The 22,918-nt window shown below is 51.9% G+C and overlaps 11 protein-coding genes across 11 annotated transcripts; 6 read left to right on the top strand and 5 right to left on the bottom strand.

Moving 5' to 3' along the window:
* Window positions 1-984: 984 nt before the first annotated feature.
* On the top strand, window positions 985-2,740 carry Asppvi_003872 (MFS transporter; the record flags this gene model as incomplete). Its single annotated transcript, XM_043299829.1, has 5 exons — window positions 985-1,294; window positions 1,363-1,476; window positions 1,562-1,694; window positions 1,755-2,157; window positions 2,234-2,740. 5 exons carry the CDS (start codon window positions 985-987, stop codon window positions 2,738-2,740), a joined length of 1,467 nt encoding a protein of 488 aa, XP_043155764.1.
* A 1,720-nt stretch (window positions 2,741-4,460) lies between these two features.
* Window positions 4,461-5,449, top strand: Asppvi_003871 (uncharacterized protein; the record flags this gene model as incomplete). The annotated part of the gene is made up of 2 exons (XM_043299828.1): window positions 4,461-4,810; window positions 4,882-5,449. The coding sequence occupies 2 exons, from the start codon at window positions 4,461-4,463 to the stop codon at window positions 5,447-5,449; spliced, it is 918 nt and encodes a 305-aa protein (XP_043155763.1).
* Window positions 5,450-5,798: 349 nt separating this feature from the next.
* Asppvi_003870 (TauD/TfdA dioxygenase family protein) lies at window positions 5,799-7,080 on the bottom strand (the record flags this gene model as incomplete). The annotated part of the gene is made up of 4 exons (XM_043299827.1): window positions 5,799-5,962; window positions 6,052-6,426; window positions 6,490-6,813; window positions 6,870-7,080. 4 exons carry the CDS (start codon window positions 7,078-7,080, stop codon window positions 5,799-5,801), a joined length of 1,074 nt encoding a protein of 357 aa, XP_043155762.1.
* A 708-nt stretch (window positions 7,081-7,788) lies between these two features.
* On the bottom strand, window positions 7,789-9,201 carry Asppvi_003869 (uncharacterized protein; the record flags this gene model as incomplete). The annotated part of the gene is made up of 3 exons (XM_043299826.1): window positions 7,789-8,804; window positions 8,868-9,001; window positions 9,071-9,201. The coding sequence occupies 3 exons, from the start codon at window positions 9,199-9,201 to the stop codon at window positions 7,789-7,791; spliced, it is 1,281 nt and encodes a 426-aa protein (XP_043155761.1).
* Window positions 9,202-9,480: 279 nt separating this feature from the next.
* Window positions 9,481-11,419, top strand: Asppvi_003868 (uncharacterized protein; the record flags this gene model as incomplete). Its single annotated transcript, XM_043299825.1, has 5 exons — window positions 9,481-9,819; window positions 9,891-10,681; window positions 10,749-10,912; window positions 10,968-11,201; window positions 11,253-11,419. 5 exons carry the CDS (start codon window positions 9,481-9,483, stop codon window positions 11,417-11,419), a joined length of 1,695 nt encoding a protein of 564 aa, XP_043155760.1.
* A 168-nt stretch (window positions 11,420-11,587) lies between these two features.
* Window positions 11,588-12,710, bottom strand: Asppvi_003867 (uncharacterized protein; the record flags this gene model as incomplete). Its single annotated transcript, XM_043299824.1, has 3 exons — window positions 11,588-12,268; window positions 12,321-12,387; window positions 12,445-12,710. The coding sequence occupies 3 exons, from the start codon at window positions 12,708-12,710 to the stop codon at window positions 11,588-11,590; spliced, it is 1,014 nt and encodes a 337-aa protein (XP_043155759.1).
* Window positions 12,711-13,052: 342 nt separating this feature from the next.
* Asppvi_003866 (uncharacterized protein) lies at window positions 13,053-14,832 on the top strand (the record flags this gene model as incomplete). Its single annotated transcript, XM_043299823.1, has 7 exons — window positions 13,053-13,220; window positions 13,283-13,667; window positions 13,753-14,073; window positions 14,387-14,475; window positions 14,531-14,611; window positions 14,670-14,718; window positions 14,780-14,832. The coding sequence occupies 7 exons, from the start codon at window positions 13,053-13,055 to the stop codon at window positions 14,830-14,832; spliced, it is 1,146 nt and encodes a 381-aa protein (XP_043155758.1).
* Window positions 14,833-15,124: 292 nt separating this feature from the next.
* Asppvi_003865 (class I adenylate-forming enzyme family protein) lies at window positions 15,125-17,119 on the top strand (the record flags this gene model as incomplete). Its single annotated transcript, XM_043299822.1, has 5 exons — window positions 15,125-15,431; window positions 15,509-16,260; window positions 16,340-16,434; window positions 16,497-16,618; window positions 16,689-17,119. 5 exons carry the CDS (start codon window positions 15,125-15,127, stop codon window positions 17,117-17,119), a joined length of 1,707 nt encoding a protein of 568 aa, XP_043155757.1.
* Window positions 17,120-17,420: 301 nt separating this feature from the next.
* Window positions 17,421-18,883, bottom strand: Asppvi_003864 (uncharacterized protein; the record flags this gene model as incomplete). The annotated part of the gene is made up of 3 exons (XM_043299821.1): window positions 17,421-17,552; window positions 17,617-18,330; window positions 18,410-18,883. The coding sequence occupies 3 exons, from the start codon at window positions 18,881-18,883 to the stop codon at window positions 17,421-17,423; spliced, it is 1,320 nt and encodes a 439-aa protein (XP_043155756.1).
* A 418-nt stretch (window positions 18,884-19,301) lies between these two features.
* On the top strand, window positions 19,302-20,435 carry Asppvi_003863 (pyridoxal phosphate-dependent aminotransferase; the record flags this gene model as incomplete). The annotated part of the gene is made up of 1 exon (XM_043299820.1): window positions 19,302-20,435. The coding sequence occupies one exon, from the start codon at window positions 19,302-19,304 to the stop codon at window positions 20,433-20,435; it is 1,134 nt and encodes a 377-aa protein (XP_043155755.1).
* A 253-nt stretch (window positions 20,436-20,688) lies between these two features.
* On the bottom strand, window positions 20,689-22,254 carry Asppvi_003862 (cytochrome P450; the record flags this gene model as incomplete). Its single annotated transcript, XM_043299819.1, has 1 exon — window positions 20,689-22,254. One exon carries the CDS (start codon window positions 22,252-22,254, stop codon window positions 20,689-20,691), a length of 1,566 nt encoding a protein of 521 aa, XP_043155754.1.
* Between the last annotated feature and the right edge of the window lie 664 nt (window positions 22,255-22,918).

Genomic DNA, 22,918 nt, shown 5'->3' with positions numbered 1-22,918 from the left:
AGCAATCGTGGTCAACGCCGCCGATAAGGATCCTCTAGACCACTTGATAGGGGTTCGTGAAATAGAGAATAGAATAAGGGAGGTCTTCGGAGACCTAGCATGATGTTGGAAGCTGTATTGGGGATTCATGCGGAATAGATACAAAACATCACCGGAAAAACTCTCCGACTTCGTGTTGTTGGCGGATGAAAGTTTTTCCAGCATGGGGTGTTTTTGTTACCTCGAGCGTTACACAGATCATCACAGACATCATCATCATGACACCTCATCCATACATTATCCCTGCTGCCACGTACAGGATAGTCTGACATTGTGACTATCTGGTTTCAACAGCCGTTTGAACGCCACAAACGTGCGCTGATCATGTTAGACAAATAAGCATATAATGACTGAGTTAGTGGTAACAAATGTTTGATTCAGGAACAAAGTTGTTCCTAGCAAGATTAACCAAGATAAATAAAGGATGTATACTTGGTTCATTTCCTCAGCCCTTGCCCTATGTATATATCTTTGCACAGACTATCWGTACATTGTGGAGGTCTTGCGGTCAGATAGATGCATTCAGTGCTCCTTGTCACGCGCCAACCAACGGTCTATGGTATTATTTTCCATGACCGCAATTGGTTACACAACTCCACAGGGTGGTCCAGATCAACCGTTGATTTGCTTATACTCTGCTAGCCGTTGTACTGGCATCCTTGGCCCCATGCGCACCATCTGCATGACCGCAGGGCTTTGATGAAACCAGCACGGAGAACGAATGATGGGTTGCATATCCCTGGCTAAGCTGCCAAATCAAGGGGATCCTGACACACCGCACTGAGCACTCGTGCGTGTCTGATTTGTTTCGTGATCCCCTGCTTATGACGCTTTGAAGCGTCACAAAGCGTCATAAGCTGCTATCCCCCTCCCCTTTAAAGCCCAGTCGATTCCATCATCAAAATGAGGGAAAGATCCCAATACCAGAAACAAAACAACCTATGCATGATGTCCCCCGGAACCGAGCGGGACGTGGAAACCCCGCTAATTCCACCAGAATACGAAGACCAAAAGGCTCCACGACAAAATCGCTTTCAAATAATTCTGCGGGTGTATGCTGTGTCTTTCCAGTTTTTGCTTGCTATGGCCGTGATCGCGGCGCCCCAAGCAGATATCGTCGAGAACATCATCTGCAGACACCTCCACGACCCGGAACTAGATCTCACCGAGCAGCCCCTTGACTGTAAGAGAGAGGCGGTCCAAAGCGAACTGGCGTTGGTGCAAGGATGGGGAGACTCCCTCATACAGATTCCAGGTAGGATGCTGCACAAATCGCAGTATATATCGATGTTTTCGAACTCAACTCACAGACATGGCCTGTAGGAATTTTCCTTGCGCTTCCGTATGGAATTATGGCTGATAAATGCGGTCGCAAGCCTGTGTTCATGCTATCCTTTCTTGGGGTACTCCTCAGCGATACCTGGGTCAAAATCGTGTGTGAGTTCACTTCCCCCCAAGGTAGCTGGGAGGTAATAGACGCCGGAAGCCCAACTCTGACACTGAGTTATCAACTCTCTGAAAGACCTATTCCCTGATATCTTTCCTATTCGTATGGTCTGGGCGGCGCCCATCATGCAAGTCATCGGCGGTGGTCGCGCTGTTGGCACCCTTCTCACATATACTATCATCGCGGACGTCGTCCCTCGAGCGGAACGGTAACCACCAACTTCAAACACAAAGCTCTTTTACTCTATTTGTGCTCATGCGTTTTACAGAACCCGATGGCTCATGTGGCTCACGGCCGTCGACTTGATGGCCTTTATCTTGGGTGGCGCCGGTGGTGCTGTGTTGATGAGACGGAGCTCATGGGACCCTCTAATACTGTCATCTTTCCTCCTGATACTCTCCATGTTGACCATGATGACGATACCGGAAACACTTCCAGTGGATGATAAGTATTTTGGTGAGGACAGGGAAATGGGATCGCTGTCTAGTCGGCCTGCAATTGGGGCGTCGCGCGCATCATTTCGAAAACTCACCGCGTCTATTCGAGCCATCTGGACAAATCCAGTGATCATACTCCTCCTCGTTGTGTTTCTACTTGTGCGCTTAAGCACTGAGTCCAAGTCGGCGCTTTTGCAGTACACGTCAAAAAGATTCAGATGGGACTACAGTACAGTAAGTGCAGGTCGTGACATGACGATACATAATATAATGTATCTGTAGACTGATGGATCTTCTAAATGCGCTCCAGGCAAGTCTTGTGTTTACCTTAGGTGATATTTGCCAGTTGCTTCTTACGACTGTGTTGATGCCGCTTTTGGATACATACCTTGAACACCGGACCAAACTCAGCACCGGTGAGAAAGACTCACTATTATCAGAGATCAGTTGCTGGCTTCTCGTCGTGGGTTGCTTTGTCCTGGGCATATCCAGACATCCCATCGGTGTGATCTTTGGCCTTATACTTAATGCGCTAGGTTCAGCATCACCTGTAACTTTGCGCAGCATGGCCACGTCCCTAGTGCCTCCTTCTTCTGTTGGAAGCTTATACACAGCAATTTCCATGGCGCAGGGAGTGGGGGGGTTGTTAGCCGGTCCTTTCTTCGCGGGTTCTTTCCACTGGGGAATGGTTCTGGGAGGGCATTGGCTTGGTCTGCCCTTTCTTTTGACGAGCGGTTTCTGTCTCGTTGCGTCCATTATAACGTCGTGCTTGTCACAGACTAACAGGGGTAGAGAGAACGGTCGGGTTTACAGATAGAATTTGCGGGTGTTTGTCTTGAACCCTAGAAGGCTCCTCCAAGGGCGAGATGCTGCCGTCGTCGCACTTTGGCATCGACTAATGATTTAGACGATATTATGACGAGCACTCTAACCAACTCATTACCTGTCACGGCGGCTGCCTTACCGATAAGGCAGCGATAAGGCAGCGAAGGCGCCCCGACGCGACCTCGGGGACCGAACAACCGAATAGACTGGCTGACCCAATCCGCAGTTTGGGTTGGATCTAGGTAGGCCTAATCCAAAGTGGATATGGGTTGAATCTGCCTAATCCACATGGATATGGGTTAAACCATTGGGTGCATGTGAGTCGTGAGACTCGTGACTAAAGGCCTCTAAGAACTGATAAGCTTATCTAGCCTAACCTAGGCTTAGATAGGTATATATTTTTATATAAATAGATAGAGAATGATTATATCTATCTATATGTAAAATAAAATATTAGGTTTACTAAGAAAAACTAGAGTTATGGTTAGTTTTAATTGTTTTAGATGATGGTGATCAGGATGGTGTGGTAAGATATATATATCTCTGCACTACTTTTCATCCTAAGCTTAGGGGGCACCCTACCCCCCTATATCAGGCTATTTTACCTTATATAATAGGTAATACTATAATATAATACTTATATAGTTAATTATTATATTATTAAATAAAATATATAGATATCCTTGTGACGTGGCTAGAATACTAGAAAAATAGGCAGTAATCTAAATACTGGAGGTCACCTAACAAGATAATATAGATATATCCATTATCCGCAGTCTAACCTGCATGGATATGAGGGTGGGTTAGATAGGTGGTGGATCAACCCATAATCCGCATGGGTTGGATCAAACATCATGCGGATCAATCCATATCCAATCCACGACCAGTCTATAACCGTACTACCCCGCGTTGGGCTGCTTAATCGGGTGGCCGATCCCCTGTATATTAGAGCCACAGGAATGGCTTGACCTAGAAGACCTCAAGCGATTCATTCTGATCAATTTGACAAATGGCCGTGAAATCATCACGCGAGGTTCCGCCTATCGTGACAGGGGTACTGGGGATTCTGTCAGTGCTCGCCAGTACGATTCCTGCCAGGCGAAAGATAGCGCCGTGACTGGCCAGGCCACAACCGTCAATGTGCAGGTGGTCAGAGGAAGGGACAGGGACTCTGTTGCTCGCTCGTCCGGAGGACCACTACCAGTATGAGGATGGGGATGGAGTACCTACTGATGCCTTGATGAAGGCTTTCTCGGACATATGGCAGAGAATAGCCGTTGTGGTGTTGTCAGGGTCAGCGTTTGTTATTACTTGGTGTTGGCGATTGTCGCAACGCACTCAGAGCACAGCTAGGTGGAGGATGGTTCTTTCAGCCGCGCCACTCAGCTCACTGGAGGTGCATACAGTATTGGTTGAAGAGATGTAACGCCCAATCTCGAAGAAAAAGAATCGTGGCTTTCGATTGATTATCGACATTCCCCTCACAACCCCTGTGACCAGGATGCATGGGCTACCGTGACCCATATTTCCCTCGAGCTGAGCTATCTCATTCCTCGTGTGATCGCCCGCCTCTTGACAAATCGAGCTCCCCTAAAGGACTATCTAGTTACACCGCAACATATATATATATATATATATTGCCTAACTCCGGCGTTCCCCCCAGCCCAAGAAAACCAGAGTCATATTACAATCTCAGCCAATCCACCTTGCACATGGCCTCAGCCGCTACTCTTTCCCCCTGCTCCCATGGCTCTCTGCTAGCAGAAAAGCCAAACGACCTCGAGAAGCCTCACCATGTTCAGACTACACTCACCTTCAACAAAGAGAGTGAAGATGGTTCTCCCCACCCTCCAATATGGATTGGAAAGCCAGAAACAATTGAGAGACCTATGATCTCCATCCCCGCCACTATCCACGATGTTAGCGGCCATGAGAGTGACTACACCCTTGACAGCCATGGATTCCAATTCCACTACCACGAGAGCAAGCTGAAGGACTTCCTCGACGACGAGGAGATCCGAGCAGAATACTACCCAGAGATAGAGCAACTGCTCAAAGAAGTGTACGTAGAACAAAACACGCGAACCTGGAGTGAATATAGAACCAGCACAGCAGATTAACCAACCAGCGCAGCACGGGTGCTTCTCGGTTCTTCATCTTCGACCATACCATCCGCCGAGCTCCCACGGACCGGACGAGCGCGAACCAGCCCCGTGGGCCCGTCCATACCATGCACATCGATGCCAACTACGCAGGAGCGGAGGCCAGAGTCGTCCACCTGTTCCCCGACGAGGCCCCGGAGCTCCTCAAGGCCCGCTACCAGATGATCAGCGTCTGGCGTCCGATCCGCACGATCCTGAAGCACCCGCTAGCGGTAGCGGATTCAAAATCCTGCTCCGAAAGTGACCTTTCCCCTATCCCATTTATTTACCCTGAGGAAGAGGGTGGCTGGGTGGGTGGGGCATGGTCCGTGAAGCCGAATCCGAATATCAAGTGGTACTATCGCTACAAGCAGCCTCCGAATATGGTCACTTTTATCAAGTTCTTTGACTCTAAGGTTGATGGGAGGGCGCGGCGGGTGCCGCATGGTTCTTTCGTTAACCCCGAGACGGAACATGAGGCCCCGAGAGAGAGTATTGAGGTGAGAGCTTTGTGTTTCCATCCTGAGGATCGTGATCAGGTTGCATCAGGAGCGGTTTGATTTTTGGCGAGCTAGATTGTATGTATCAAGAGTACAATATATATAAAGCGCCGTCGCGCCGGCACGTATGCACCACAGGCCTAAGTCACCTAATACTATATAATCGCCGTGGCAGTGGCGAGTTACGGTAGAATAAAAAGTCAAGCTGTCTGACAAGGCATTATTTTGCTCCCAATCGGTTTCAGGGGAGGAAGTATACCCGGCGAATGAATCCCGGATCATACTACGGTATACGGCCAGTTTACACGTTGAGACATGTTTTGCTCTCTCGATAGACTCAGATTCAGACGGAAAACGACAACGACAACGAGGCATCCTACAAGAAAGAAAAATTGCCAGCTAGCTACGCTTAGAACATCACCCCCTCCTCAGCAAGCGCTTCGCGGCGGGTCTTGCTGTTCGGGTCGAAGTACGGTCTCTCGCCGATGCTCACTGCCCGATGACCCGTACGACAGCCCAATCCAGCGAAGTCGAAAATGGCCGAGTGGTAAACAGTGCGGTTATCCCAGATGGCTGCGACCGCGATGATTATTATCGATGTCATCAAATACAAACTAACTAAACCGGACGGTACGGGATGGGAGGGTGGATGGGTTACTAACCGATATCATACTGATTCTCCCACCGATGCCTCAATTGAGTATCGTGCTCTTCCACGATCATCTGCAGGAACCAGTCGTGCAGCCGCCTACTTTCATCGGGTGTCAACTCGTTGATCCGCTCGACGTGGTTGCCCACCGCGAACAGGCTCTTCCACCCGGTGACGGGGTTGGTGCGCACGACGGGGTGCACGGCGCGGAGGGAAGTACCAACGTTGTTTGGCGACCCGCGGGGCTCTGCGTACAGCTCGAATCCCTTCGAAGCAGCAGAGATTGGGAGTCTGGACTGGGCGAAGGTGGCAGTTAGGCCCTCGAGGAAGCTGCGGTAGGCGGGGGAGATTTTGTCGTAGATTTCGCAGGCGGAGCCCCAGATTGTGTCTATATGGCAACGGTCAGTGTCGGACGGGATGGGACAGGAGCGCTTGCGACAAGCCTGCATACCTCCGCCGGTTTCCGGGAGCTTGACGAGCTTCAAGATCGAGTAGTCGGCGGGATTCGGCTCGTAGCCGGTGTCTGTATGCCAGGCGTTTCTGATGTCGGCCGGTCTGTTTTTCCACAGGTCCTCTGCCGGGTTCGCGGCCTTGTCGGTGGTGATGACGTTGAGTTCTGGGTCCTTGTCGAGGTTGTGCTTGGTCAGGGGGTGGATGTGTAGTCTGCAGTCGTCGGGTTTGCCTGAGAGAACCCCCAGACGGTGCGCCAACTCCTTCTGAAGCTCATCGGTCAGGTCAGCTTGGGCGCGGAAGAAAACAACACCGCGACGAGAGACTACAGCCCATTAGCTATATTCTGTTCGGTATCAAATGGCAGGGTTGGAGGCGTACTTGTGATAGCCAAGTCGCGCAGGAGCTCATCGCTGTTGGGAGCCTTCATCCATTCTACCACGTTAGTGTCAGGGAATTCCTTTCCAATTGCGGGAGTGACATTAAACGATTTGTATTTGTCCAGAACACCCTTCAGCTTCAGTGGTTCCCTGATGAGTGTTTTCGGGCCGTGCCCATTTTGAATCGGGGGCGCATCCTGAGAGACGGTCATGGTGGAACAAGGCTGACTGACTGATTGACGAAAAGGGGGGGGGTTTTTTTTATGCACCTTCGAGCCCCTCTTCCGTTCGAGCCCTATTTATGCCCCAGGGTGGCCATGGAATGAGAGCATGGTGCGATCTGGCATGCACCCGCGGGCTCTCCCATTTGCGTTTCCAATACGCAAGCACGCGGCGTGAGGAGAACTACCTTTCTAGCCATTGTTACTGGCATCTTAATACCCATATAGTAGATACTTCATCATACAAAAAAAGGTCATCAGGCCCCATGCCCCGCCTAGCAGAGAAATTGCCTTCGTAAGTCAGAGTAACTTGCGATTGAGCTCCTTTGTGCAGTCCCCCTGTGCGGTTTAGGACCGAAGGAAATCAAGCTCATCGATATGGCTTTCATCGATCGATGAACGACGTGTGGCTACTGGACTGGGGCGGTTTGGGTTCCGGGGAAGTCCGTGAGTGTCACCGATAATATGATCTACCCCGGGAACCGGAGTATTTGGCAAGTCCGGAGCAGACGAAGGTAATCGTGCAGAGGCTGTTGTGCGAGGCTTGGGTTGAATACCAATCTGGTGTATGAGACGGTCAAGGTTGACTGAATTTCGGCCAGTTTTAAGAAGGGACATTTCATGATTCCGGTTTGTTCTGGGATCACAATCTAACAAGAACAACGTACCAAAGCCGTCTGATATTCTCTATCTATTTAATCAACTAGATCGACCATTGACCTTTCCGTCATCGTACAGTCCCTGCTTCATGGCGCGTACTACTTGATCCAATTTTTGTACGAAAGCCTTTACCTCATCCACAGAGTTATAATGCACCAGACTTGTCCGAAGTGTGCCGTATTCCGGTAGCCCCAGAACATCATGAATTGTGCGAGGAGCCCAACAGTCACCACTGATAAGCCGAAAGTTGGAGGTTTCATGAATTACTTCCGCCACTTTGTCAGACGCGATCCCATTCACCGTGAAGCTGATCAAGGAGACCCGAACTGTCGGGTCTGCAGAGTGAGACCCATACACAGTATACAGATCCGGATGCGCAGTCAAGTATCCGAGGATCTCAGCTGTGATGACTTCCTCATGGGCGATGAGAGCATTCCAACCAACATCATCCGCGAGGTAACTGATGATCGGGGTGACCGCATGCTCGAGCTCAATACAGCTGTTTCCCAGTCCCAAGCGCACATGCAAAGCGGTCGGGTCAAAGAAGTAGTGGTTGAGGCTGGTAAGATAACGTTTCTGGACGTCGCGGCGAGCATAGATCTGCGCAATATGAGGACCAAATACCTTGTACCAGCTGAACACATAGAAGTCAACACCAAGTTGTTTCACGTCAATCGGGCGATGAGGAGCCCATGCCACCCCGTCTACTAAGATCAACGCGCCAGGGACTGTGTGGACGAGCTCTGCCACCTCCTTGACATTCTCGATAGTTCCGGTGATGTTGGACACATGCCCGCAGCATACGAGACGGGTTTTAGGCGACAGGAGAGGTCGAAGGGTGTCGAGGCTAAGTTTAGGATCCCTGTTGTTTCCCATGCCCCCGGCTGGGGCCCACCACTTAATCGAGATGCCTAGGGTCTTGGCCAGGGCAACAAACGCAGTGACGTCCGCTTCGTGGCAGAGCACGGACACGACGATCTCTGAGTCAGCATTGAGAGTCGGGCGGAGGGAGGCGGCCAGATTCCGTACTAGACCGGTCGTGGAGGGACCAAACGCTAGCAGGGTGGGGATCAGATGGGGCACTGAGTATCTGATCTAGTTATAAGACGATCGCTTACCGATCTCATCAGGGTCCGCATTCATGAAGGAAGCAATCTTCGCGTATTGGGCAGTCCGCTCTTTGATGTCGACCGTGCTTTTTGAGTCCAGCCCGCGCAGATTCATATGGGGTGCAGACATGGTACGAACAATGCTTTAATTGTTGATGGTCAATTTAATACATCTTTCGTCCTGTTTCGTGCGGTAGGCGCGAAGAACCTACCTCTCAATGGCACCCTTGTACACCAGAGCACCGGAGCCATTGTTCAGGCAGACAGACCCTTTGTCAAGGCCGGGGAATTGTCTCCGAACAGCCTCGATGTCAAAGTCGCGCCGGTGTTTGGTGATAGTCATTATTGGAACAATGATGGCAAAATCGAGCAGGGTATGTATCCGATTTGAAATAGGACTTACAGTAAACAAGAAGCAAGAAGGCTTATAAGCAACGCACTACGGAGGCATACCAGCAAGACCTCAGCCAGCCTTGATGAGGACAGACAAGCACGAGAGAAGAGCTCTGACAGGGACTGGAGGCATGGGGAAGCAAATCTGCGCGCCGCAGTGATCGATCAGCTCCGGCCTGCAGATTCCTGCAGGTGGTGCATTTTCATCACATTATTGACCCACATCTCCATGAATTCCATACAAAATCATGCAGATGTGGGTCAAGAATGTGATGAAAACGCACCACCTGCAGACAGGGATGAAGGATCACATCGATGCTTTGAGGACCGATTTTCTGTCCTCCAGCACTTATATGGCGATAAGGATCCAGGAGCCTGGGGTCCTCAGGGAGCCAGCATGAGCTCGAAAACAGGGCTACAAGACCTACTAGTCCAGCTGGCCCGATTCTACAGGGCCAATGAGGCCAGCATCTCGGCTGATCAAGTGTCGAAATGCCTGGAGCTTCTTCCCGCGACAGAGAGCTCCGCTTTAGACCGCCTGTTCAGCTTATTGTTGCACCGCAAAACGGTTAGTGCCCCTTGCTTCATTGTGGTTCGGTGCCGCTGTATCGGGATGATAATTCTAGCCCGAACTGATAGAACCGGTTTATTTCCTGCCACTCTTCACCTGCAAGGCGAGCCGATGTGCCTTCGGTGTCTGCTCGTGCCCAGCAGTCTTCTCCTATTCCGCACGCCCGCCAACAAAGGTCGCCCGAAGTCCACCCTGCTCGCTCTCTGATCCCCGAGGCAAATGATTGCCCGGAAGACGTGTCCTTTGGCCGACCGAGGCCGGAAGAGTCCGTCCCTTGTAGCCAGAGCACCAGTCCTTGCTCGGATATCGATGATCAAAATACCACCGCAACCACTCCAGCCATCAGTCCAACACCGCCGGCAACAGGACCACCAACGCCCCTCCACGTCGCGGCCGAAGATGACACTTTCAGCACAATAACATTTTCACCAAGAATCAGGCGCCTCCTGGAAGACTGCAAAACAGACCGCGGAGGATTCCTGCGTGCGATCGGGGAAGCCAAAGCGGCCTTCCCGACCGGGCAGGGCTGGGAAGCCGCGATAGCTACCAAAGAAGATAACGCGGACATGCGCGACTGTATGAAGATCTACCATAGATTTGAATGCTACAACATCTACCGGCACGTTGTCGAGGCCGGGTTCCACACGGGCACACACTGGATCCGGGATTTGCGCACTGCACTAGCGAACAAGCTCTGCCAGGAATTTCCCCACCGGTTCCACAATCAAAAGGCCGCGAATAAAAGCCTGAACTGGGTTGATCATGGCTGCAAGTATCGTGAGTGGGCCGACAATTTCAGGAACAACCCAACCGACTTGGGATATCTTATCGCATTACCTCTAGACGTGCCTCACTCAGCGTATGCTTCCCCCATCTCTCGCCCCCCACCCCTCTTCAAGCAACTCAGTCTCAGCAAGTTCCTCCAGGTACACATCAAGATGCACCAAGGAGAGAAAACTCGCGTCCGTCATCAAACTGAAGAGTCTGGGCATCGATGACCTGGTGAGAGACCTTGAACTCTCAGCACTGGGCGACCACATTGCGGCGACATTGAGGGATATGACAGGCCGGAAGCGCAAGGATGTTCCTGGTAAGCCCTTAACTCGTCAGAGTGAGCCCTCACAATGCTTATCTATCCAATTAAGGAGAGATAATGCCGGGTTCCCGCAAGTCGCCGCGGATGACATCGAGCCCCAGCCGCCTACCAAGTAATGCACTGGCTGCACAGCCCGGCCAAAACCCTACACCCCCGGAGTCGCTGGCTGCCAGTACGGATGGCAATAATACCCTGAACCCACTAGGCCAGCCCACCAGTATCAGTATCTGCCGTTCTATAGCAGATGACTATGCGGTCCCATATAATGATCCATTCAACAACAGTACGTCATCACTTTCCTGCGTCCCCACGTCTGCACGCTAACGGGAAGCAGTAAATCTGAGCCCGTCCCCCTATGCAGGGCTTCTTGACAATGCCGGATATAATGCCGCCCTGGACCAATTGGATGAGTTGTATCGGGATGCAAATTATACCGACAATCTGTCTCAATTTAGAACCACTCCCCCCATCCATGTGCAGCATACGAACTTCTTTTCGTAGCGGACAAAAACACCACGTTCGTTCTGGTTAGGGCTCTTGCACATATCTAGAACACTCAGCTCATCTACCAACAGTGGCTACCGCTTTATGGATACTACAGGTCTGAACATGAATTGAGACGAAAGTTGAGAATCAATCACCCTCGATTGTAGAAACGCGGGTTCCCTCTTAGACAGTCTGCTCTGTCGCCCCCAGATACCCCTTACGCCCAGTCAACATGGCGCCATGCACCGTCGGATCAAGACTGGCCTCACGAAACAGAGAATACTTCTGATTATGCCACTCGACACTATTGATCTGCCTCCCAGAACTGTCCGTAAACTTGACATCGAATTCCGGTCGCAGGAAGTAGATGCACGAGAACTTGTCCTGTCCGGGCGAGTGCGGCAGAGGCGGCGGCACGACACGATGCAGAGACGAGACCAGTGCCCCCCGGGACAAGAAACGCAGCGAGTCGCCAACGTTCACAACGGCGTGCCCAGGTCGCGGGGGGATGTACGACCATTCGTCCTTTCCGGATGCCCCAGGCAGTAACGCCTGGAGCCCTTCGGACTGGGTGAAGACAACAGTCAACGTCCCCATGTCGGTGTGTGCCATGTTGCCGACTTTCTCGGCGTCGCTGCTCCATGGGAGGTACTTGAGTAGCGCGATGTTGGCAGAAGATGGCTTGTCCTTCCGGTGACAGTCTTTCAGGTCGTAGGGGAGATCAAGCGCCTTTGAGAGGATGGACAAGATGCATTCCGTATAGAGGTGGACTTGGCTCATGAAGGCCTTCACCAAGGGTAGGTTTTCCTGGAAGCCCTGAGGGAGCTGCAGAATGTCGTCCCCAAAGACGCCGTTGTTGTGAATCTACATGTTGAGCTAGAAAACCTTTGCGAGGCGGGGAATGGAAGGGACATACCGAGAAGCTCTCGTAGCCATCCTTCTTGTCAGCAAAGGGTCCAACAGAACAGCCGGCTCGTTTATATCTAGCAATCAACGTCAGTACCTCGAACGAATCTGCAATGGGGGAAGGCAAAACATACCCTTGAAGCCTTGACGGCAGATGCTTCTCGGTGCTATACTTCTCCTTTTCTTCGAGTGGGAGCTTGAAAACCGAGTTTCCGACGTCAACGAGCTCGTCGACCTGCTTCAACGTCTGGGATGTGCGGGCATCACGGAAGTCAAGGTAAAAGAATCCATTGGTCTTGCATGCAGACACGAGATTGTTCACTGCATCGACGTCGCCCTCCAGAAGACCGGCGAGAGAGATCGAGTTTAGCTCTGCCCGAGTGGTCGGGGAAGACGCCATGTTGAAGATTAACGACTCAGTGAATGGTGATATAAGTACGGTGGATAGTTGAATCGCAGATTTAAAGAAGAGGTAGAACCTTTAAATATTCGCCTCTCCCCATGATTTCGCCTGATAGACAGTAGTATTACTTGGCTGATCGTAGAAACCTGATGACGAGAGCTGCTTTTAGCTGTGTGCAACCAAGTTCTGTCGGAAAAGAAGCAGACCACCCATGTCTCTTTCAGTACCAACTGATGCACACATATGATAGATACATAAATAGAGGGAATGCATTTAGTTTCTTTAGATMCAACGAATCGTCCCTATCCTCACCACACCACGATACGGCAGAAAGCCAAAATGCTCAACACGAAGGACTACAATGCTTTGAGCCTGGCCCAGCCCACAAACTTCAAGGGCATGCTGAATTCCGGCGAGCTGCTCTGGGGCACTGGATGTCGAATCCCCCATCCAGAGGCGGCGCGAGTTGTTGCTGCGACGCCGTACCATTTCTGTTTCTTGGACGCGGTAAGCCCCAATGTGCCTGCTGCGAAATATTACTTCCTACCAGGAATCTGAGTCTTGTACAGGAACACGCGCCTCTCAACGCAACCCTCCTCGTCAGTTTGATCCGAACGATCCAATACCACTCTAATGGCTCCATGGTACCAGTCGTCCGAATCCCGAGATGCTCACCCGAGCTATACAACTACGCCCTGGGCGCTGGCGCTGGCGGAGTGATTATGCCACACGTCCAGAATGCAAAACAGGCAGAGGAGTTGGTGCAGCTGTGCCGGTTTCCACCGCTGGGGAGCCGCAGCTTCCCCCCTGCGGCTCTGATCGGCGAGCAGCAGAACCGAACCCCGGAAGGAAAGACAACCTATGACGTGTGGGATGAACATGCCGCTGTGATTTGCCAGATTGAAGATCTAGAGGGGCTGGAGAATGTCGAAGAGATTTGCCGAGTCCCAGGTGGTGCGTCTTTCCTTCAAACCGTCTAACGATTTGTTAGATGGGTCTGCAGCCCATGTGCTAACACTCCACACCTGGTCTTCTGCAGTGGACGGTCTGTTCGTCGGCACAGGTGATCTGCGCATGTGTCTGAACTTAGCCCACGGGTCGCTCGACGGCGATGAAGCTGTGTTTCTCTCTGCGCTTCGCAAGATCCGAGATGCGGCAAAGGCCAATCACCTTCCCATTATGGGATTCGGCATCTCACCTTCCGGGGTGGAGCTTAGGAGGGAGATGGGCTGGAATGCGTTCATCATCCATGGGGACATTGACGCCATCTGCAAGTCGGCCGTCCTGTCTTTGCAGACGTACACTGATGCGGCCTCTGGAGCTGGGGCCAACGGTTGTCCATCCGTGCGGGCGAAGAATGGTGGGCCKGCCTTGAGCTAGGCGAATGCAGCTGTAGTTCAAATTCAGTCAGTGGAATGATTTCTTCGACATGACTGCACTGCTCGTGGCTTGGTGAAAGGAAGGGTGAACTCACAGGTACCTTGATCTGCAGCGCCATAGGGAGAGTGGTATACGAGATAGACAATAGTAGCTTGAACGACTGTTGTTATATAGTGTTGCTATTGCTTTTACCCTTTTTTTTAAACAGACTCGCACTGCACCAAGGTTCCCTTCTCTTACGCCTCCGACATCCCACTATCATCCATTTGGCTGTTTAGTCCGTTCAATTCCAGCGAAGCAATCGTTCAAGTCCCCAATGGCGAACCTCGAAAGCAATGTGAAAGCCGTCATCGCAAAACAGTTCAAAGTGCCCGTCGATGAGGTACGCTGTCGGGAACATAATCCACAGAGTTGTATTGAACATGATCTCCGTTTAGCTGACCACCGACGCCGACCTTAAAAATGGCCTGGCCCTAGGCGACCTTGGAAGGCCACAGATGTTAACTGCCCTGCAAGAGGTTCAACGGCCAGGATTGTTAGATAGCTTGTCAGTGATCTTGCTAACGTGGTGCTTAGAGGTTTGATATCTATATCACGGACGAGGATACGGACGGATTCACTACGAGTATGTTATCGATTGTTCTATCATTTCTTCCGGCGACTAACGCAAGGTCGTCTTGTAAAAGTCCAAGATGTTATTGACTACGTTGCGACAAGGCTGTGGTGGTACGCAATTTAGAGGGCGATGGAATTGGGGTTATGAGTTATCTGGAGCCTCTCAACTGCTGCTGCTGTTATCTATTGTTAGAGTATGGTCTTGAGATAGTGGGCTTATTACAAGCTTAAATGATGCGTTCGCAAATACAGTATGAGCTGCACGGTAGCTTTATAGTGCTGTGACCCTGAAGCACCCACTCTGGTGCGTAACCGCAGCAGGTCCCCTGTCCTCACAAATATTAATAAATCCCCAGCTCTACCAGTGTTCCTGAGCTCTGATACCTCAATCTTCACGCCTGCGTACTCTTGCAATCATGACGGCCCACGTCCTACGACCTCCTACCCTTCCCGACGACGTCCTCTTTTCCAGGCTCCTGAAAATAGCCAGGCAAAGAGATGCGAATATCATCGTCAATGACTGCAGCCGTGGCACACAGTTTAGCTACCGTCAAATCCTCGATGGCACCGTGAAACTAAATCAGAGGCTACAAGCACTCCTCTACAGGCCTACCCAAGACAGGCCCGGCAGTTTCTATGTTGCTCTCCTGGCTCCAAATGGATATGAATTTATTATTGGGGTTCTTGCTATCCTGGCAATTGGCGGAGTAGTCGTGCCGATGCGTAAGGTTCCCCCGTTATAGAGTATGTTTTGACTAGAAGCATGGGTGGTTAGCAATGTGCTTATGAAAAAACAACAGCAACAGGCGCGCTTCCTGCAGAAGCATCATACATTCTTCAGCAATGCGATGCACGATATCTCCTTGCCACCTCGGAGCTGGCTAGTGTCGCTGCGCAGATCAAAGAACAAGTCAAGATCCCTTCTCTTATCATCGAAAGCAATGAAGACGCCGCCGACAACGACCTCCTCCCAGTCACAAGCTATACCCTCGACCCAGCCCTCGCAGTATCGGAAGAAACCCCGAGTATACTATTCTTCACATCAGGAACGACCGGCCCCCCAAAGGGCGTGCTGCACGCCCGCCGAACAATAAACAAGTACGCCCGACAAGACGAAGCACCGCAGCCAAACGACGAGCTGTGCATCATCCCGCGCGGCGCATTCTGGTCGATTTACTTCACAAAGCTATTCCAGATGCTGCTGACGGGCATCCGCGTCGAGATCCACAACTTTGGCCGAAACTATGACCTGATCTGGGAGAAGTTGCGCGAGCAAACGGCTACCAAGATCGTGTTGTCTCCGACCTTTTGGTATGGCATGATGGTGTATTTTCAGAGGCATGTGTCTGTCGAGTTGCCGCGCGATGTTGTGGGTGAGTATGTGGTGGGGGCGCAGTACCTGCGTGATGCGTGTGCAACGGGTGCTATGCCCTCGGGTCGGGTTAAGGAGTTCTGGCGAGAGATACGTGGAGGTCGGCCGTTGAAGGTGCTGTATGGGTCTACGGAGACGCAGGAGATAGCTATGTGCGATATGGAGTCGGGGGATGTAGAGGTGCGACTTGGATATCGCCATTAACAGTGCCCCGTTGACTGTGGGCCGCAATGGATCTATGGCTAACAGCTGTGACCAGGATGATTTGGGAACACCACTTCCGAATGTGAGAATGAAGCTATCTGAAGGCGAGGAAGGGGAAGTCCTTGTCAAGACGCCGTCTTTATTCCTCGGGTGAGTCGAGGTATCTTCTCTTCTCGCGATAATACAAGGCACTAACGAGTGTTGTACTGCAGTTACTTGAACTCCCCGGACGCTACGGCAAAACGTTTGGACCCGGAAGGCTTTTTCAAGACCGGGGATCTGGCCATCCTACAAGACGGACGGTACATATTCAAAGGAAGGGCAAACATGGATCGTCAGTATTTCACCCCCCGGCCACTTTCTGGCTTTCCTGCCTCGGCTGACAATCATTATTCCCGTGGCAGTGTTCAAGTTCTACACCTACAAGGTTCCCCGAGGACAAGTCGAAGCTGCGCTCACGGCACTTCCATACGTCGCAGAGGGGTATATCATGCCCGTTGCAGATCCACAGTGTGACACACGTACAGCCGCGCTTGTGCGGTTTCACAAGAAAGACAGCGGTAAGGGAGTGGATTTACAGGCTATCCGGAACGATATGGCTACGAAAATGAGCCTCCCTGCGTACCAGTTGCCAACTGTGTTGAGGATTTTGAGAGAACATGAATCTGTTCCCCGGACATGGTCGGATAAGACCGCCATGATGAAGGCGGTTCATATGTTTTTCCCGCTGGATAGCGAGGACAGGATTTGTGGGGAGGAGACGGAGGTTTTGGATGTAAGTGGTTTCATGAAGATGCAGACGACGAAGTTGTGGGAGTTATCGGGGATGCGGTAGAGTCCATAGAACTACGCAGATCGGTTAACTGGAATGAATAACGGGATGATGAGTAGCCTATGAAGATATCTGGAACCAAGACAGTACATTGGCGCCTTGATGGGTTTAAGCATGCCGCCTACAATCAAGGAGAACTAACTAATATCTTATGTTCTGTTTTCCTGACAGCGGTTGGCATTCTAGTGATTGTGGTTTTTGCTCACTCCCACAGGATCATTCATAGTTGGTATAGATAACCCTCCAGTATCGTTTCTCCGATGTCAGTATCCGAAAGCCCACCTTCCCACAAGGCAGCCTTGTCCTACGCAGCTGCGGGGAGAGCGAGAAGCTCCTGTATGGATTCCTTGATAATTTCCAGCGCCTGGTCGAGTTGAGAGTCTGAAATGACAAGGGGAGGCGCGACGCGGATTACGCCTGTCCGACTCGATTTCAGCTGCAGAAAACGAGGTTTAGCCAGGTATACCGAAAATAAAACAGCTGCGGAGATGGTTGCTTACCAGAAGACCCTTCCGTTTCATCAGCTCGCACAGTTCTATGCCTGTATGTCCATTGGCCTTGGACTGGTCAATGACGAATGCGTTGAGCAGCCCTCTACCGCGGACCGTTTGGATAATAGGACCAGGAGTCTGGGCCTGGATAGCAGTCAGACCGTTACGAAGGACCTGACCAAGATGGTCTGCCCGTCTGGCCAGGTCTTCCTCTTCGACAACTTGGAGAGCACGCATGGCAACTGCCGCGCTGAGCGGATTACCACCATAAGTTGAGCCATGGGTTCCGGGCTCGACGGTAAGCATCACTTCGTTATCTCCTAAGACACAGGACATGGTGCACATGCCACCTGTCATGGTCTTGCCCAATAGGACCATGTCAGGCCTGATTCCACTCCAGTAGTGACCAAGGAGCTTTCCAGTCCGCGCAATGCCAGTCTGGATTTCATCACAGACTAGAAGAACATTGTGCTTGTCACAGAGGGCTCTTGCATACTGCAGATAGTCATCATCTGCCACAATGACGCCTGCATCTCCTTGGATTGGTTCGACGATGAAGGCGGCCAAGTTGAAGCCCGCTGCCTCAAAGGCATCTCGTAGCGCTGCCTTATCATTGATGGCGATCAACTTGTCGGTCCCAGGAATTGAGCAGCTGATATTCGGAACCAATGGACCGTAGTTTTCACGCGACATTTCATCAGAGGCCAAAGAGATCGTGGCTAGCTATAAGACAAAACATCGATTTTAATTAAGGTTCGCCCACAGTCGTGTTTCATTCACGTTAAGCCAGAGTGCTACTCACTGTCCGTCCATGGTGGTTACCTGCGACACCAAGGACAATAGCTTTGTCCTGCGGAACACCTTTGACCTTATAAGCCCATTTGCGCGCGACCTTGATTGCAGTTTCAGACGCCTCGGCGCCAGTACTCGACGGCAGGACCCGGTCATAGCCAAAGAGCTTGGTCACAAACTCCGCGAACTGGGGGTATACGTCGTTGTGGAAGGCGCGGGAGGTCAGGGTCAAGCGTGATGCCTGGTCAACCAACGCTGCGACAAGTTTCGGGTGGCAATGGCCATGGTTAAGGGCAGTTGAAGCAGCGTGGAAGTCGAGATAGTGATTTCCCTCGGGATCCCAGACAGAGGCACCCTGGGCGCGGGCGAAGACGATGAGGAGCGACTGATAGTTTCTGGCCGAGAAATTCTTTTCAGCCAGCAGGGCGGCTTTGGTGCTGGTAGCGCGGTTCGCTACGGGCTTGTCGGGCATGTTCGACCCCATGGCGAGAGGGCGGCAATGATTGACTTGGTGGGAGGCAACAGACGGACGCTGAGGATAGAGGAACGAAGTGAAGCGCCTGTGAAATGACTGAAGAGAGGAGGGGGTTTAACGGGCGGGAGATTGTACGGCATCAGCATCGTCTTTAGACATATTATTTAAGTTGTTTCGGTTGGTGTACCTTTCCGTATGTAGACTGTGACTGCACCACAAGTGTAACCCTAAATGGGTATCAATGTTTGAGGTACATATAGCGGGGTCATCTAGGACACTGCTCCACGTCCAGTCATGGTCCGGTTTAAGGACTCTGTTGTCTCGCATTTCAATCCGCCCCGCCTTCCCCTTCTTTATTTTCACCGTTCGTACTAATCCCCTCAAGCAGAAGCGCTCCTTGTCCCGTGTCCAGAGTGATCCCAACAAGATGAATTACCAACGAATGCCCATTGAGAAGGAGGCGCCTGAGGAGGTCGGTGCCGTGATCAAGTACAATCTCTCAGAGAGCGCCATATCAGATCAGACACTGAAGTCGTTGAGCATCACCTTTCCCCCAGATGCTGCTCTGACCTACGCAGAACACCAGGGCAGTCGCGAGATCCGCCGTCTCGTCGCCCAAGCCTCGGGCAGGCCGATCGACCCGGACCATGTCCTCGTCACAGCAGGCGCTTCAACTGCGCTGTTCATCATCAAAACCGCCCTTCTCGGTCCCAAAGACCACGTCGTCGTCACTCGTCCCAACTACGCCACCAACCTGGAGATTCCACGCTCCGTCGGATGCGACATCACTTTCATAGACCTCGAGTTTGAATTGCAGTATCGCTTGGACATCGACCGCGTCGCCGCCGCCATTCGCCCCGGCGTCACCAAACTCATCAGCATCTGCTCCCCCAACAACCCCACCGGCACAATGTGCACCCCCTCCGAGCTTCGGGCCCTTGCGAGCCTCGCCAAGGAGAAGGGATGCTACCTCCTAGTCGATGAAACGTACTCAGAGCTCAAGTACCCATCCGAGTCCGCTGATGGAGTAGATTCTTCGACTCCGTCGGCGGCTGCACTAGGTGACCATGTCATCAGCGTTTCCTCCTTGTCCAAGGCCTACGGCGTCCCTGGCATCCGCATCGGCTGGCTCACTACTACCAATGTTGGCCTCCAGGAAACATTCCTTGCTGCCAAGGAACAGATCAGTATTAGCGGAAGTGTCCTCGACGAGCTCGCTGCTGAGCAGATCCTGTCTCGCCGGGCCGAGCTACTGGATGTGACTATTGCCGATATGCGGAAGCGCAGAGACCGCGTCGCGAGTTGGGTCGCTGAGGAGAGCGAGTGGCTCGATTGGGTTAAGCCAGAGGCTGGGGTGATGTGCTTCATCAAAATCAGGAAAGAGCCGGTCGGAGGAATTGAGGCGTTCTACACAAGACTGCTAGAGAGGCATGGGGTGTATATCGGTCGAGGAGGCTGGTTTGAGAGGGATGATAGCTTCTTCAGACTGGGGTATGGGTGGCCGACGTGGCAAGACCTGGAACAGGGGCTTTGTGGGATCTCGAAGGCTCTCCGGGAATGATCCTCGTTCGATGGGAGAGCGATGAATTCAAAAAGGGGTCCAGTGGAACCAGTCTGTTTTCTATCGTAGGCGATATGAAGGACAACACAGCCTTTCCGTGGCTGTGGTGTAGTTATCGTCGTAATAGTCCTATCCTCCTGGAATACCGCAAGTTCCCATAAATATAACCTCAAATTAACACCCCCTCTTTGGTGGTGAAATTAATGCTAGGACCGGGTTGTCACATTGAAAGGGCACTATCAAATCTATCCAGCTAAACCTCCTCAGCAACCTCTTGAAACCGGACCACACACTTCAGGCCCTTCGGCACCGCGTCATGGGTGCTACACTGCTTCATCGACTCCGGAGTCGTCGAACTGCCCATGACAGTCTCGTACCGGAGATATAAGTTTGCAATGAGCACTTTGATCTCCAACGTTGCCAGCGCCTTGCCTAAACAAATCCTGGCACCATTCCCAAACGGAATGAGCTGTGCCTCTCGCATCTTCAGCGTCAATGGGTCCGCGTCGAGCCATCTCTCCGGATTGAATCGATCAGGATCGGGGAAGATACGCTCGTCCCGGTGAAGAGCCACGACGGAAGCCGAAACGATGGTGCCTTGTGGGAGATAGACTCCGCACAGGACATGGCCACCCTGGGGAACGATGCGCTCGGCTCGTCCACTGGAGGCTGGATGCAGACGGTAGACCTCACGGAGACAAGCTTCGAGCGAGGGAACTCGACTGTCGAGGTCCGCAAAGGACAACGAGCCGTCGGGTTGCACGGGCAAGGCCGTCAGTTCCTTGCGTATCTTCCGCTGCCACTCTGGGGCCTCTGTTAATCTCCAGATGAGATACGTCGCCGTCACGGAAACCGTAGCCTCGGCTGCATTGATGTTATCGAGGATTTCGGCGGCGATGTATTCCCGGTCGAGCTGCTGCTTTTTCTTTTCCCCGTCATTCCCGCGGATTTCCAGGAGGTGTCGGAGGAGAGATTGAGAATCAGATATCCGGGGCGCCTCCATTGCCGCCAGCGTGCGTTGCTTGCACCACGATGCGAACTCATTGTCTGCCTGTAGATAACGCAGGCGTGGAGTGAGCGTCGCGAATATGCAGGAGAGATAGTGATAGACGTTCGGATACTGGATGCGGAACGGACCCACAAACTGTTGATGCTTTAGAAGGGCGAGGATGTCGCGCTCAGAGCAAGCAGATTCGATGGCACGAGAACCAAAGTCAGGTCCAAGGACCAGGTGCGTAATGATATCAAGCGCGTACCAGTCTGTCAGGCTGTAGACGTCAACCTCCTGCCCATGTTGGATCTCTCGCAGGACTGCTCGGCAACGCTCTTGCACATGGTGTTCGATTTGTGGTAGCTTGTATATAGTCGTAGGTTGATAAAAGGCCGAGATTAGCCTACGTTTTGCCCGGTGCTCCTCGTAGGGCTTAGTCGCAAAAACGGACCGCATGCCATATCTGCCATATCCCGTAAAGTGGTCAAAGTAGTTGCTCTTGGGCCATCGAAGGGCTGTGCTGTAGACGTCCTTTGTGCTCTCCAGCGTGGCTACAGAGACCTCGTTCGGGGCGATGCACACAACAGGACCATACTGCCGGTGCCATTGAAGAATATGGTCGTTTCGGCGATACCAGATGTCATACCAAGTCAGAGGAAGACCAGAAACTTTAAGCAGCCAGGGCCCAGGGACATGACGACCGAATCCATAACTGCGATAAAGTAGCCATCCAAGGGTAAGCAAGGATACGATTGCCAAAGGCACAAAGAACCAAGTTCTGAGAAAGGGCAGCCATCCCCATACGAGTTCCAGCGCTGCGGAGAGCATTGTTGACCAGCGACAATACAGCACGTAGTCGGTTCAGTTCTAGTATCTGGTTAAAATAGAATAGATGCGATGGACGGATGATCAAGCCATGTCTGACCTATTCGCTAGGGACTTGCTTAGCGATGCCATCTTCATGACTCTTCCATACTACATAAGTCTATTCCAATTATGTGCCTGGGTGAACAGAGCATGAAGGCAGACTCTTGACCGCAACATAGCGATCCATTCTGCTGCAGGAGACACGAAAATCTCGACAGCCACAGGATGCCACCTTACTAAAGGCCTGCTGAAAAGCTGATCAAAGTCTCCAGATCCAATCACCATGTACAACGAAGGACGATCGTGCTCCCAGCCAGCGGTTATATTGGCTAACGATGGCCACAGATGAACAGCTGAAGGCGGGGCTTCTGGATCACCGGTAATGCTATACCAAGATCTCCCACGCGGTGCATGGATGCTCCATCACAAGCACGACTCGGTCATACCGCCAACATGTCCTATTTATATTTGTACGTAAAATAATTATTATACCCTGTCTATACTACAGGTTCTGAGTGGTTAGCCTAAATCGAATCCACCCAGGTTGGCCCAGGCTTGAGGGCAACCATCTGCCCATTGCCATGTCTATGCGACACACTGCCAGGAATCCTATACAGAGTAAAGA

This window comes from Aspergillus pseudoviridinutans (genome assembly GCF_018340605.1).
Source record: "Aspergillus pseudoviridinutans IFM 55266 DNA, scaffold_3, whole genome shotgun sequence".
Lineage (NCBI taxonomy): Eukaryota > Fungi > Ascomycota > Eurotiomycetes > Eurotiales > Aspergillaceae > Aspergillus > Aspergillus pseudoviridinutans.
The sequence above is the reverse complement of the archived record's forward strand: the minus strand, read 5'-3'. Positions and strand labels throughout refer to the sequence as shown.